Genomic DNA, 14,244 nt, shown 5'->3' on the forward strand with positions numbered 1-14,244 from the left:
CATAATATCGTACATAACATCAATGTTAACGCTATTCACCGTAAACTATATTCCGCTTATATAACCATGCAGACACCAAGGAATACGAATTCCTAGGATCAAGAAACTTACCCCTTAACCTAAGATATCGGAAATAAATTAATGATAATAAGCATATGCATGAAAAGACAAAAGTAAAACTTATGAAAAGCCAGGATAACGGGATGAATCACCACCAGGTCGAATATAAATACATAATAAAAAAAAAACCGATGTTAAACCCAGGGTCGGAGAGAAAGGGAGATCCCGGCCGTCTTTGTATCCCCGCAGCGCGGGATAGGAGTGTGTATACGCTCGGGGAAACACCTCCACTTGAGTCAAGCACCACGATGGGAAACGCCAGACCTTAGGTTACATACAGAATCATAACTGTGAAATAGTAAGGGACAAATGTTAACTTAAAACTTCTTAACCATTTCTTTGTGCGCCGGGTCGGAGAGAGTGTTGCCCCTCCCTCCAGGTTGTGCAACACGAACAAAGACGCCTATGAGACGATTTGTAACGTCTGTGTTTTGGGTTCATGAAGAAGGCCAGACAAGAGATAATATTGCACCCAGACAGAGAGACGACTTCGAGGCAATTTGTAACATCTGATTGTTTGCTCGTGGGTTTTATGGAGGGAGTGTGACAACGGAATATACCGTACGGACACACACATGGACACACCTGCCTACGGACAGATCCTGACACAGCAAAAATCGAAAGAAGCCCCGCCTTGTGGGCGGGATCCAGGGGGATTTTTCGGCATAAAGGAAAGGATCCTGAGCATTGGAAACTAGTGCGACCAGCGGGTCGACTCAGGAGCGAGTGCGACCAGCGGGTCGACTCAGGAGTGCGACCAGCGGGTCGACTCAGGAGCGAGTGCGACCAGCGGGTCGACTCAGGAGTGCGACCAGCGGGTCGACTCAGGAGCGAGCCCGACCGGGAGGGTCGGCTCAGGAGCGAGCTGCGACCAGCGGGTCGGCTCGACTCATCTTCAGCTCGTCTGGGACTCAGCCGAGTTCGATCGGCTTACCAAAGCCGGCTCTCGGGCCTCGACTCAAGCGGCTCCCCATCTCCTCTGCAGGCGGGCAAGACCCGCTTGACAGCTCAACTCGGCCTGCGTGGGTCAACCTCTGCCGAGTCGGAGGTCTCTGCTGCCGCCGGAGTGGTGAGGGTCGCGGTTTGGCGACGAGGCTCCGTGCACACCCTGGTCGACGACAACACTGCACGCTGCGAGCGAGTTGTGGGCGCCACCTACCGACCGGGTTCCGAACTGCGACAGCGTATCAACGGGCATCCGAACCAGTTCACCACGGTGACAGGGGAGCGACTGATACGTATGACGCGCACCGCCCCTCACCACACGACCACCAGGCGTCTGTTTGACATAAAGAATCGACTCCGAACACTGACTATTCAAGACAACTCTTACCACTCAAACACACTCGAACCCATAAGCCATCCGTGGCTGGGAAGGCATCACAACGAGACCGAGTGATGGCCATCCGTCGTTTATAAAAGTATTCGTAATTTTTATCTTTAATATTTAGTGGGCTGTACTCTTAATCGCATAAATTCCCAACAGATCCATCAATACGAACTGATTCTTGGCACCTCCTTCCGCCGAGCCACGCGCACGTGGGGAGTGGTGGCCCACCGGATCCTTATCAGGTGATCTGGTCCCCAATTAGTAAACTTGGTATAAGATAACGATCTTCGGAAAAGGAGCACCGTCGCAGGCCCTTACTCTGAGCCGTTCTGTTGTCAGATAACCTGCCGATGTATCTGTTGAGATTGGTGCCTTTAAGAATAATAACTGTTTTTGATTGTGTTTTTTTTATCGCCGTATAATCTTTCAAGTATCTTTCAGTCATAATCGCCGCACGTACTCGCATCCTCTACAGAATATTCAACTGTCCCGTGACCCAAGGTGCTAACAACGTGATAAGGGTTGCGTATGATCAATAAGGAGTGCGGTACTGCGTGAACAATATTGAGTATAATCATTCATTAACGTTAAGGTTTTCTTAGCATAGTATTTGCATATTTTAACGACTCTCTCTCTCACTAACAACCATCGCGTTATGCGGGATCCATGTGCCGTTGTCAAAGTGAAATCAGACAATCGTTGATGATACTGTATTGATGCCGTGTTGACGTTCCGGGATTGAGAGTTCGCATACTATATCATAGTTAAGGTTGAATTAGTAATAAATTGATCAATACAGAAGTGGTTGTGTGATTCTTTCCTGAAATCTATGCATAAGATCTGCTTCTGCGTCGAGATCTGAACTTGGTGACCTTAATAAACACACTAATACATACTCAGTAAATGTTAAAGCGATAACGGGGTGAACCGGGGACCTAAAATATAACCACGAATACACACTCTGGGAATGTTAAAGCGAGAATGAGACGAACCTAGACAACGATGCCGAGTTAATCTAAGTTAATCTTGCATACTTACACCACACCTGCATAACTGCATACGATTAATTGCCTTATTCCGATCGATAACCCACCCTCATCACCGAGGCGGGGTCTGGTTATCATAACGACTTGCATTATCATAATTACACCCACTCGCATAATTAATACGATTACCTCTCGAATTGGCATAATTAAAATGTGCATAATTACATAAATTAACATATTTCCGGATAATTACACATTTGGCCAAATTTCATTTAATTATTATTATTTTCACTGAATATTCATAACCCACATATACAACATAATAATTTCACCCACGCACGCATACAACATAACAAATTTTGATAACCAACATATACAACATAATGGGTGGCGTCGTCCGGGATCTCTCGCAGACAGTTTATGCATGAATTCAGGAACGAATCACTGTTGTGTTAATCAAAGTGTTGTGAACTAACGTTGCCTTGTGATTGTAAACGGGGGTATACAAACAAAACGCGCTCTGAAAGGAAATACCAGAGTAGCAGAGTATAACAAAGACAGCTGGGCTGAGATTATTTGCTCGAGTTGAACTGACACATCCTGTGATACAATTGTTTATATGTGCTCTGAAGGGGAATTCTAGAGTAACTCACGACGCACATGAGATGTTAGAATTAAGATACACTCTTAAGTCTATTAACCACACTACATAATAGAGATGGCACAGGATCCACAACATTCTGAGTTTGACACACCAACGCATAACACTGATACAGAGTGGACCTCTGAGGAGGAGATGGAATCTATGGAAAAACAATATCGGGAATTTGTGTTAAAACGTACTGGACGGACTGCTAGCCAGCAGACGGAGCAGAGAGATATATGGGAGGGGAGCCATACAGAAGATGTTAAGGCCCATAGAAGGAAACTACTTAAGGACGTGATGAAATGTGGCAAAGCCAAACGTGACGTAAAAATTGCAGAAATAGCGAGGGTAGACTCGTATCTCCTCGCACAGACAGACAGAGAAAGATTATGGAATGAGGAAAAATTTGAAAGGGAGAGACAAGAGAAACTGTCCTTAATGGTGCAGGTAGAGCGTCTGCACGCCCTCGTGAGAGAGAAAGAATCCGCACTAAATGCACCAGTGAAACACCCAGACGTTGATACACAGAACACATACGGGAGTAACAATTTACCACACTCCGAGCCACGTGGACGTAGCCCAGGGCCAGGTCTCACAATGAGTATGGCTACTATGCAAAGCAATTTTGATAAAGTAACACCCTCGCAAATCGAGGAGAGAGAAGAGGAAATAATAATACAAACGGGAAAACATGAGGCCGACCACCCCAACGTTATAGAGAGACAAATAATTAACCCTAAGTCATCAGGATACACTGTAATGATAGAGCGGAAAAGGGCGGAGCTGGTGCAAGACGGGAAACATGACATAAACAGCACACCAGGCAGACGCACGCTACGCAAGTATGGCCGACATGATGCAGATGACAAAGACAGCTCACCAGAGAAACGCACCTCGCACAAACACGACCAACACGACACGGGTAACAGGAGCTCACCAGAGAAACGCACCTCGCACAAACACGACCAACACGACACGGGTAACAGGAGCTCACCAGAGAGACGCACATCACACAAGCATGAGCCATGGGATAAGCAGAAATCACCGAGCCAAGTTGACCCACGTAACAGGTGCAAAAGGCACTACCAAAGTTATGTTAAGCAGAGCCACCGTGATGGTGACGGCTCATCTGACACTGACTCCTCTGACGATGACCAACACGACATGGGTAACAGAGAGAGCTCACCAGAGGGACGCATGACATGTAAAAATCACCCACGCAAAACCACCCGCACCACAGATGACAGAGACAGGAATCCCGATAACCATGAAGCACGAGACAAACATAAATACAACACCTCACCTAGCAGGCACCACACACGTAGTAGGCAGCATGAAGGTCAAGGACAAAAACACTCACCACATAGACACCGCTCAAGGAGATCACGCACACCAACCCACAAGCACGAATCACAAGACCCACATAAGGAAAACAAGAGACACAAGCAACGGGACAGATACGAATCCTCGGACAGAGGGAGATCACGACACAGACATGGGACACATGACAACAGTGATAGTGGAGACAAGGGTAGCTCAAGGGAGCACTCCTCAGGAACCGACACCACTGATGACGAACAACCCACTTTTAACAGTAAGACACTAAAACTAATGGACAAAGCACTCGTGAGAATTCCCTATTTCGATCCACATAACAAGAACAGGGATATACACACTCACATAGCTACAGTAGAACAGGAGGCTAAGATCCGGGGTCTGGGTAAATCAGCAGAAAAGGCATGTTTATTATCAAGGAGCCTACATGAACCCGCCAGACCATGGGTAGCCTCCCTGCCAAATAGGGTGAAGAGTGACTTTAAACAATTGAGCCGAGCAGTAGTTAAGAGATTTGGGGAATACTCCACACTATCCGAAGGATTGAACGCGGCAAAGTTGATGACCCAGCGTGTAGACGAAGACCCACGAGATTATCTCCTACGCCTTAAGAAAGCATATTATGCAGGGGACGTGGACAATGCCCAGGGAGATAAGACAGTCTTAAAAGTGATGTTCTTCCAATCATTGAGACCTGAAATAGTGAGAATAGTAGGAATGATGTTGGACCCCGAGACTGCCTCCCTACGCCAGATTGAAAGCAAGGCCCACACGGCCTGGGTGAACGGACGGAAAACCACTGGCATAGCCAAAACCCACATCGTCACCAGAGATAAAGAATGCCTCGATCTGGAGGGAAGCGAATCTCCAAGGAATAATATTAGCGCCACACGGGGTGGACATGAATTCCCCCAGGAGAGGGCGCCTAACCCAATAGAATCAACACCCGTCCACAACACGCTGAATAACGTTCCACGTGGGGGGAGGAACGAGGCCAGAGGAACCTGGCACCCACAGCCGCCACCACCATGGAATGCAGAAGAGGGCGGAGGCTGGAATTATGGAGGAGGAAGAGCGAGTGACGGGCCATACCTACCCCGCGGAGGCCGACGCCCACCAAACCAGTTACCATATCGTCCCCCACTGCCGCCTCCACTAGCAATAGAGCATAGACCACCGTTAGCTAACAGGAATCGATATGCTCACCACATTAGGATGGAAAAAGAGCTCCTAGGGAGTATGAAGACTCCCATGCAAGTAGCGAAGGGAAGAATACCAACTATACCCACACAGGAGGAGGACACACCCAGCGCAAAGGTAGCCCAAGTGAACGTAGGGAAGACAAGAAGCCTCGAAGCAATCACCGAAGTGGTACCAGAGGGAAAAGGGTACCATCTGGGGGAATTGATTCCCGTAGGACCAGTCGGACGAGTCCACGTGGAAGTAATACTGCAAGACACCCTGACCAGCCAGGGCCTTTGTGATACTGGAGCAGAAATATCCATGATATCCAGAGAATTATTTGACGAACTCCAGACTGCCCTCCAGAGGAAGAATGAAACACTACAAATGATGCCAAGTAAACTTACCTACTCAGGATGTGAAGGGACCCACATGCGACCATTGGGCAAAGTTATGACGAAGTTGACGTTCAACAAAATCAACATGAACCATCCCCTATATGTCGTACGGAACCCCGGAAAAGAGCTGATCATTGGGATAGAACTACTGAATCGCCTGAAACCCATTATGAACCTTGAATCCCGACAAATTTGGGCACAGTCAATGCCGGAGCAACAAAGGGACTCAGAAGATGAAGACGTTATGAGAGACTCCACGGGAATCCAAGTGATAACACAAGAGCTCGACGACCTATCAACGACAATCAGGAACGAAGACGAGCTCCCAGCAGGAATTCGAATCACTCAGCTAATGACTAACAGACTGAGAGAAGACCGAAAGGAAGCCGACTTAGAGTCAGTATCACCAAATGACCGTCCCCTCATGGAGTATATACCGCCCCCTGGAGGCCAAACCGACGAACTGCAAACTGATGAAGGAGAACACAAGGGCAAGAGCGTATTACCCTCGGATGAAGCCAAGGCAACTCAACCGATAGTAACGCAAAAGGAACTTTCAACCGAGCCGCCCGAAACCACGAAGGCCTTGGACCCAGACCCAGGACAAGGAGTCTCCATAATAGAAGAACAAATCGAACAACAAATTGAAGCAGCAGACGCCCTCGAGAACGACACTCAACGAAATGAGCTTCGTCAACTGCTCCACAAATACCACTTCCTGTTCTCAGAAGACCCCTATGATTGCGGCAAAACCGGCCTACACGTGGTATCTATTCCCACACTGGAAGGAGCGCCAGCGGTATATGTGAAACAATACAAGATTCCACTGGCTGCCTACGAATCAATCCAAGAAACCTTGGAGAACCTACTCAAGAAGAATATAATTCGAGAATGCAACTCAACCTACAACTCACCGATTTGGCCTGTATTGAAACCCACAGGCAAGTGGCGACTCACCATCGACTATAGGCAACTCAACAAAACGGTTCCCCTATCTCGATGGCCAATGGCAGAAATCGACCAGAATCTCAACCAAATAAAAGGCGCAAAAATTCTCACCACCATGGATCTATCAAATGGCTTCTGGACCATGCCCGTGAAAGAAGCGGATCAATACAAGTTGGCATTTACATTCAATGGAATACAGTATACTTGGAACCGATGTCCATTTGGATACTCAAATTCACCTGCGGACTTTAACATATTCCTACACAAGGCAATGGACGACGCAAAAGAGCGAGGTACCATCGTCTATGTCGACGATATACTGGTCAAGGACTCCTCATGGGAAGAACACCTCGAGAGCCTCCAGCATACCCTCGAGCAGTTAAAGGAAGCAGGCGCAAAGATTTCAATACAAAAAGGACAGTGGGCACGCAAAAGGGTGGACTACCTCGGGCTCCAGGTCGGCACTGAGGGAATGTTACCCCAAACCAAAAGACTTGAAGCCCTCCTCGCACTCAAATCGCCCACCACAGTCACGACCCTTCGGAGCTTCTTAGGGATTTGCAACTACCTTCGACAGTTCGTGGACGACTACGCAGGAATCGTTCGACCCTTAGTCAGACTACTGCAAAAAGACGAACCATGGGAGTGGGGACAGGAACAGGAAGCCGCAGAAAAAGAATTAAAACGACAGATCACAGAGGCATCCTGCCTAGCATACCCAGAGAAAGGGAAAGAATACTACCTGGAGACCGCATACTCAGATCATAGTATCAGCTCGGTACTGTACCAGAGACAGGAAGCAGAGAAACGAGTTATTGCCTATGCCAGCAAAGCCCTCCGGGGAGTGGAGATGAAGTTCTCCGAGTGTGAGAAGGCGATATTTGGAAACATCTGGGCCATACAACATTTTCGGAACTTGTTGAACGGAGAGAAGATCATCCTGGAAACGAATCATGAATCCTTGGCATACCTCAACAGTAAGAAGATTCGAGAGGGCCGCGTAACCAGCAGCCGAATAGCCAGCTGGGCACTGACACTCCAAGGCCTACCAATCACAGTGAAATACGCAAAAAACAAGAAAAGTCCAATGGCCCAAGGTCTTGCCGATTTACATGATTGTACCTTTGACAGCATAGAAGCAGAGGACGAAAAGATACCTCCGGAGGACAACAGGTACCTGCCCTTCAGGAAGGAGACATGTGCCGACCTACCAGTGGTATACATCGATGGATGCTCCAAGATGAAGGAGAACAAGCTTCACGCTGGGTCAGGAGTCATTTGGGAAACTGGCCCACTCACAGGGATTCAAGAGGGATTTCAGCTGGGACCAAAGTCAAACCAGTATGCAGAGTTGGTCGGGGTACACATCGCTGTCCAAATGGCATCCGATAACCAAATACGGACCATGGTGGTGTGCACTGATTCCAACTACGTACAGCACAGCTTCCTGCACCACCTACCCATATGGAAAAAAAACGAGATGAAGAACCATAGGAATAAACCAATTCGCCATCGAGAACTATTCGAGGCCATAGATAAGATGGTTCAGAACAAGGATATGAAGATATTTTGGAAGAAACTCAAAGGGCACTCCAAGATACCTGGTCAAGAGAAAACTGGGAACGACCAAGCCGATGCCATAGCAAAAGTGGGAAGCCTGGAAGGCACCCCGTGGAAGCTAGAAGACCAAACCGACAGAGACGGACAACAAGAGTCGACGAACCAAGACATCGCCGTGATAAGACTGGTCACAAGAAGTGGGAAGAACCCGGCAGAAGCTGGAACCAGAGCCCAATTGAACAGTGCCCAGCCTTCCGAAGACCTGATCAGAATGCAACAAGAAGACGAAACACTAAAGACACTCGCCGATCATATCCAAGATCCAGCAGGAAAACCAATCACTACTGACAACTTGAATGACAACAAAGAGCTCGAGATCATGCATAGCCAAATCAAAAGGTTCTCAATGCGAAAAGGGCTACTGGTATACACAAACGAAAAAGACGGTCGACCTAGATGGGTAGTCCCCTCTCAATATCGAGAAATAATGTTACAACACGCCCACAATGAACCGTGCAGCGGCCACCGATGCGAGGTGAATACGGGACAGATGCTGCGACAGGTGGCCTACTGGCCAAAAATGGGGGAAGACATACACAAACATGTGTCCAACTGTCTCGTGTGTTGTAAGTACCAGCCAACGACCCCACAGCATAGGGCACCCCTACAGAGGAGGGGAACAGATTATCCTTGGTCCAACCTACAAATCGACTGGATAGGACCTGTCAACCGATCAACCAAAGGGAACAAGTACATGCTAACTGTGACCTGTGCATTCTCTAAATGGACAGAGTGTTTACCAGCACCCAACAACACCGCGGAAACGACCGCTATCCTACTGATCAACCAAATATTCAGTAGATGGGGCCTACCGTCAACGATCGATTCAGACAAAGGAAGCCACTTCACAGCCGAGGTCATCACAGAAGTGTGGAAGATGTTGGGAGTAAAAAGACAATTACATGTCGCATACCATCCACAATCCTCAGGACAGGTGGAAAGAGCCAACAGGACCATCGTGAGCCTCCTAAAGAAATATGTGTCTACCACGGGCCGCGACTGGGATACGAAACTACCCCTAGTCTTGATGGCCATGCGAGCCACACCCAACCGAGCTACAGGCAGGACACCCTTCGAGATCATGACAGGGAGGCTAATGACCCTCCCAGTACACCTGTTATATGTCCCAGCGGAGGACGAGACCCCGACGGCAATGACGCCAACTGAATACCTGACGGGACTCAATAGTCACCTACAGAGCACATTCGCTATGGTCAGGGACCAGTTGCAAGTAGAGGCTCAGGGGAGCAAAGCATACTATGACCAAAAAGCCAGCCACGCAGAATACCAGCTAGGAGACCAGGTGTGGTACCTCAATTACGAGAAAAGAAAACAGAAGTGCAGGAAATTCCTGCCTTCCTGGACAGGACCACACGAGGTTGTTGACAAAATGTCCCCAGTCGTATATCAGCTAAAAATCACAAAGACAGGAAGAGAGCAGCAATACAAGTTGGTGCACATCAACCAAATCAAACCGTACCCTGTGCTGGTGGAGCAAGATGAGGAATAAAGGTGGAAAAAGGGGGGGGGGGACTAAACTAATGGGCTTATCACACTACAATAATATGTAACATGTTTTCCAGGGAATGGCAGCCCTCCTGCTCACGCTCCTGCTAACGTACCTTGCCAAGCTAGAAGGGAGCCAAGAGCTGATCAAGCCAGGACCAGAATCCGGGGTGATGCTGAGAGACTCCTCCAGCTTCCTAGTAACCGAAACGAAAATAGTAACCCAACAAGTCTATGTCTCCTTGGAACCTGCCTTGGTGGTAAAGAAGCACTTCGGGAAGTTACCACCCCAAGCCACCAAAGCAACCCGAATATGGTATTATGACTTCCTAAGATATAGTGAACAGAATATCGGAACGATCCTGAAGCAATTACAAAGAACCATGATACTTCCCCCCACCACTGTCAACCTAACACGTTCCAAGAGGTCTATCGGCCTGGGAGGGGTCTTTGGAATACTATCCGGTTTTAGCTCCTTAATCACACTAGGAGTATCCATATCCAACGCCGTAAAGATTGGACACCTCACGCAAGGTATCGAGAATTTACAGCTCGATATGCATCAGATCTATCAGCAAATACAACACCAACAAAAGAATCTGGTCGAAATGGGATCCACCCTCCGAGACACCGTGGTTCTCGTAAACCTACATTCTATCATGATTAACTTAACATTCCAAGAATTGAGTTCTGCAATCCGAGGTCTATACGAAGAAGAGAGTATTCGAGAGCCAATTCAGTGGGTGATCCAAGACTTGTTGCGTAGCATCAGCGGCAGCATCAGTGATCTTATACAAGGACAAATTCCGTCATATCTGGTAACTCCTACACTGATAAAAGATATGCTACAAGCAGCATCCCCGGAAACAATCAGTCCAACTCAAGTACAAATTGCCTTCAACATGGGTACAGCCACACCCATACATGTGGACCCCCAAACTAGACAGCTGGCATTTTTGCTAAATTTACCCCTGGTCAAACCCGGAAATGTATTTCGATTGCGGACAGTATTGAACGTGGGTACATGGAATAACGACATTTACTCCAAGATGGAAACTCCCTTAGTGGTGGCCTACCAGGAAGAAGGCCCCCTTAAGTACCTGGTGCCTGACCTAAACCTGTGTCAAATAATGAAAGAGGTTCATTGGCTCTGCCCAGGGGAACCATTTCTGACCAATACAGCAGAAATAATGTGTGGTCTGTCAAACCTAAGCTCCAAGGAAACTTGCAAGTTTAAGCTAAGTAAACCCAAAGAAAGAACCGGAACAGTGGCCATGATAGCTAATGCCCAGTGGTTGATTAGCACCCCTCTAGACACGGCAATTGTTTCCACCGATCAACACTCCATAACCATGGAAGTTCCGATTCCAAGCCACGTCGCACTGGTCACAATACCAAGAGGAACATTCGTACGCATAGGGGACAAGGTATTATATAACCTAGACAAAAGCCTACACCAAGCGGAGGTAGAAATAGTAGACACATTCCGAGGCCACAAGTTTGAGATAAGCAGCACTCTGTCCAACTTGTTGAACAGTAAAGAATTCCATATGGTGAAATTATCCCTCAGCGAATCAGAGATTAACATAACAGATCTTACTTGGGCGACCGAAGAGGCTGGATATCAGCGAAATCAACAGATGGGGATGGGAATCACAGGGGCAACAGGGATGATCATACTAGTCCTGGCTATTCTAACCTTAACATACCATGTGGCCAAAATGAATGCCGAACTTAAAAGACTAATCGCAGGCACAAGCCACCTACCATTCAAGCCCAGGAACAGGGATAGAGCCAAGGCCTGATGATGCCACCCAAGAATAACCGTAGAAACTATCTTTTTAACGATATCTCCTATAACACGTAGTCAATAGAATCATTTTTCCCTCCCTTATCGTTTTACCTTCCTTTAGAATTTTTTTTTCTCTTTTTCTTTTTTCCTCTCTCTTGTCACATATAACCATGTTAAGTTGTGACACGTACGCGCGCGTTGTAAGGAATAGCAGCAAAACTTGAGGACAATCGATGGTTCATGATGGAAGAAGGGTATACATTTTTTTTAAAAATAACCCGTGGCCATTTGACCACTGGTCATTTTTAAAAGGGCGGAATGTTGTATACTAACCCTTCTTCCAAAATTGAGATTAATAATATTTGATGATATTTTTATATATTATCTTTTTACTTGTTTTTTAATGAATGAAACACACCAAAGCGCAGCAAACTGCAAAACACCAGGTGTTGTTAAGTAATGAACTGGAGGAGGGCTAGGATGGCAGAATTTGCAACCTTGCTTCAAGGAAAGATAAGGCCTGATGAACGGGCACATGTCACCCGTGCAGGCGGCAGAGACAGTGGGAGTGTCAGCCAGACATAGTTAAGGCAAAAAGCCCAACCATCCTGCATGGTTTTAAAGTAACGTCAAAATTCGAAATTCAACAACAGAGTAGGCTAAATTATCGATCCTCGCGCTCGCTCAAATTGGAGACCAGGCTGCGAGCTACATCAATGAACCATTGCCCATTTGCTAATCCAATACTGAATGTTAATATTACTGAAGTCAAAACGAATTCTATGACCTCAGCACATGGGCAAATAATAGGGCAGTGTCGACTCAAAGGCAATGGAAGAAAGCAGAGGCGCCTTTGTCTAAATCACAACCACAGAAAGCCAGGAATCATCACTGATTGTGTGTTTAGGGATTCCGAGCTAGTTGGAACACGTGCACAGGGGAGGGAGCTGATTTAAACAACCCTGCACGTCTGAACGTGAGGGGGCCTTTGACCTGAAATTAAGAATAACACTCCCAGAGCAGAAGGTTGGATGGCCACAGTGAGAGGAGAATAAGAGTGGTGTATATCTCTCAAGGAGGCAGACCCAGCTGAACAACAAGGCTGCGGGGGTCACCAGAAGTTCGCGTTCGCCTAGTTAAGACAAAAAGCTCAATTATTCTGTATTGCTATTAAAGTAACGTTAAAGTCGGAATTTAACAACAGGGTAGGCTAAAGTTATTGATATTCACACCCACTCCAATTAAACCAGGCCACAAGTTACGCCTACTGAACCATCACCATCATTAAGTCAATATGAAATGTTATTTCCATACTTTAATACTTTCTATACAACTCGACCCGAAGCATATGACAATCAGAACCTTCCTAAGTCAAAATTGAATCGCACCCAGACAGGAGCGAATAGTCGATATAAGGTTGAAGAGGGAAGGAAATTAAGAGCACGGCGAACTGCAAACGTAAGCAAAAAGCCGGGAACGACACCAGCCCAGCAACAGCGAGTCGGGCTTCGACAGGCCATAAAAGTAGGAATAATAACTCCCGGGGTCAGGGGACACAAGAAGAAGCAGGCAGACAAAAACCAGAACTGACTCCAAGGTTCAACCGCCCTCACCTACAAGGAGTGACGGAAATTAATGAGGCCTTGAGTTAACGGCGTCAGCTGGACGGCAACAACAACGGCGAGCAGAGATAGGGTGGGGCAATGACTGCGGGGCTATGGAATGCAACTTCGTGTCAGTAAAGCTCTGACAAACAAGTTAAGTTAAAGACATCACAATACATAATATCGTACATAACATCAATGTTAACGCTATTCACCGTAAACTATATTCCGCTTATATAACCATGCAGACACCAAGGAATACGAATTCCTAGGATCAAGAAACTTACCCCTTAACCTAAGATATCGGAAATAAATTAATGATAATAAGCATATGCATGAAAAGACAAAAGTAAAACTTATGAAAAGCCAGGATAACGGGATGAATCACCACCAGGTCGAATATAAATACATAATAAAAAAAAAACCGATGTTAAACCCAGGGTCGGAGAGAAAGGGAGATCCCGGCCGTCTTTGTATCCCCGCAGCGCGGGATAGGAGTGTGTATACGCTCGGGGAAACACCTCCACTTGAGTCAAGCACCACGATGGGAAACGACAGACCTTAGGTTACATACAGAATCATAACTGTGAAATAGTAAGGGACAAATGTTAACTTAAAACTTCTTAACCATTTCTTTGTGCGCCGGGTCGGAGAGAGTGTTGCCCCTCCCTCCAGGTTGTGCAACACGAACAAAGACGCCTATGAGACGATTTGTAACGTCTGTGTTTTGGGTTCATGAAGAAGGCCAGACAAGAGATAATATTGCACCCAGACAGA

The 14,244-nt window shown here is 46.9% G+C and overlaps 1 protein-coding gene across 2 annotated transcripts; it reads left to right on the forward strand.

The window, feature by feature from the left end:
* Positions 1–1,086: 1,086 nt before the first annotated feature.
* LOC133352402 (uncharacterized) lies at positions 1,087–13,570 on the forward strand. Of its 2 annotated transcripts, none has more exons than XM_061568024.1 (2): positions 1,087–1,358; positions 10,149–13,570. In XM_061568024.1, the coding sequence occupies exon 2, from the start codon at positions 10,152–10,154 to the stop codon at positions 11,874–11,876; it is 1,725 nt and encodes a 574-aa protein (XP_061424008.1). In that variant the 5' UTR covers positions 1,087–1,358; positions 10,149–10,151; the 3' UTR covers positions 11,877–13,570. The 2 variants fall into 2 exon arrangements, with proteins under 2 accessions (XP_061424008.1, XP_061424007.1); XM_061568023.1 differs by lacking the exon at positions 1,087–1,358 and adding an exon at positions 7,550–9,131.
* Positions 13,571–14,244: the final 674 nt, after the last annotated feature.

This window comes from Lethenteron reissneri, chromosome 40, assembly GCF_015708825.2.
Source record: "Lethenteron reissneri isolate LAM-NWPU_2019-01 chromosome 40, ASM1570882v1, whole genome shotgun sequence".
NCBI lineage: Eukaryota > Metazoa > Chordata > Hyperoartia > Petromyzontiformes > Petromyzontidae > Lethenteron > Lethenteron reissneri.

Bases quoted from the DNA above. Each gene is read 5' to 3' on its own strand.
- LOC133352402 (XM_061568023.1), top strand. From the start codon at position 9,108: ATGTGTCCAACTGTCTCGTGTGTT. The intron at 9,132-10,148 runs GTAAGTACCAGC...CATGTTTTCCAG, and splicing joins GTCCAACTGTCTCGTGTGTT to GGAATGGCAGCCCTCCTGCT.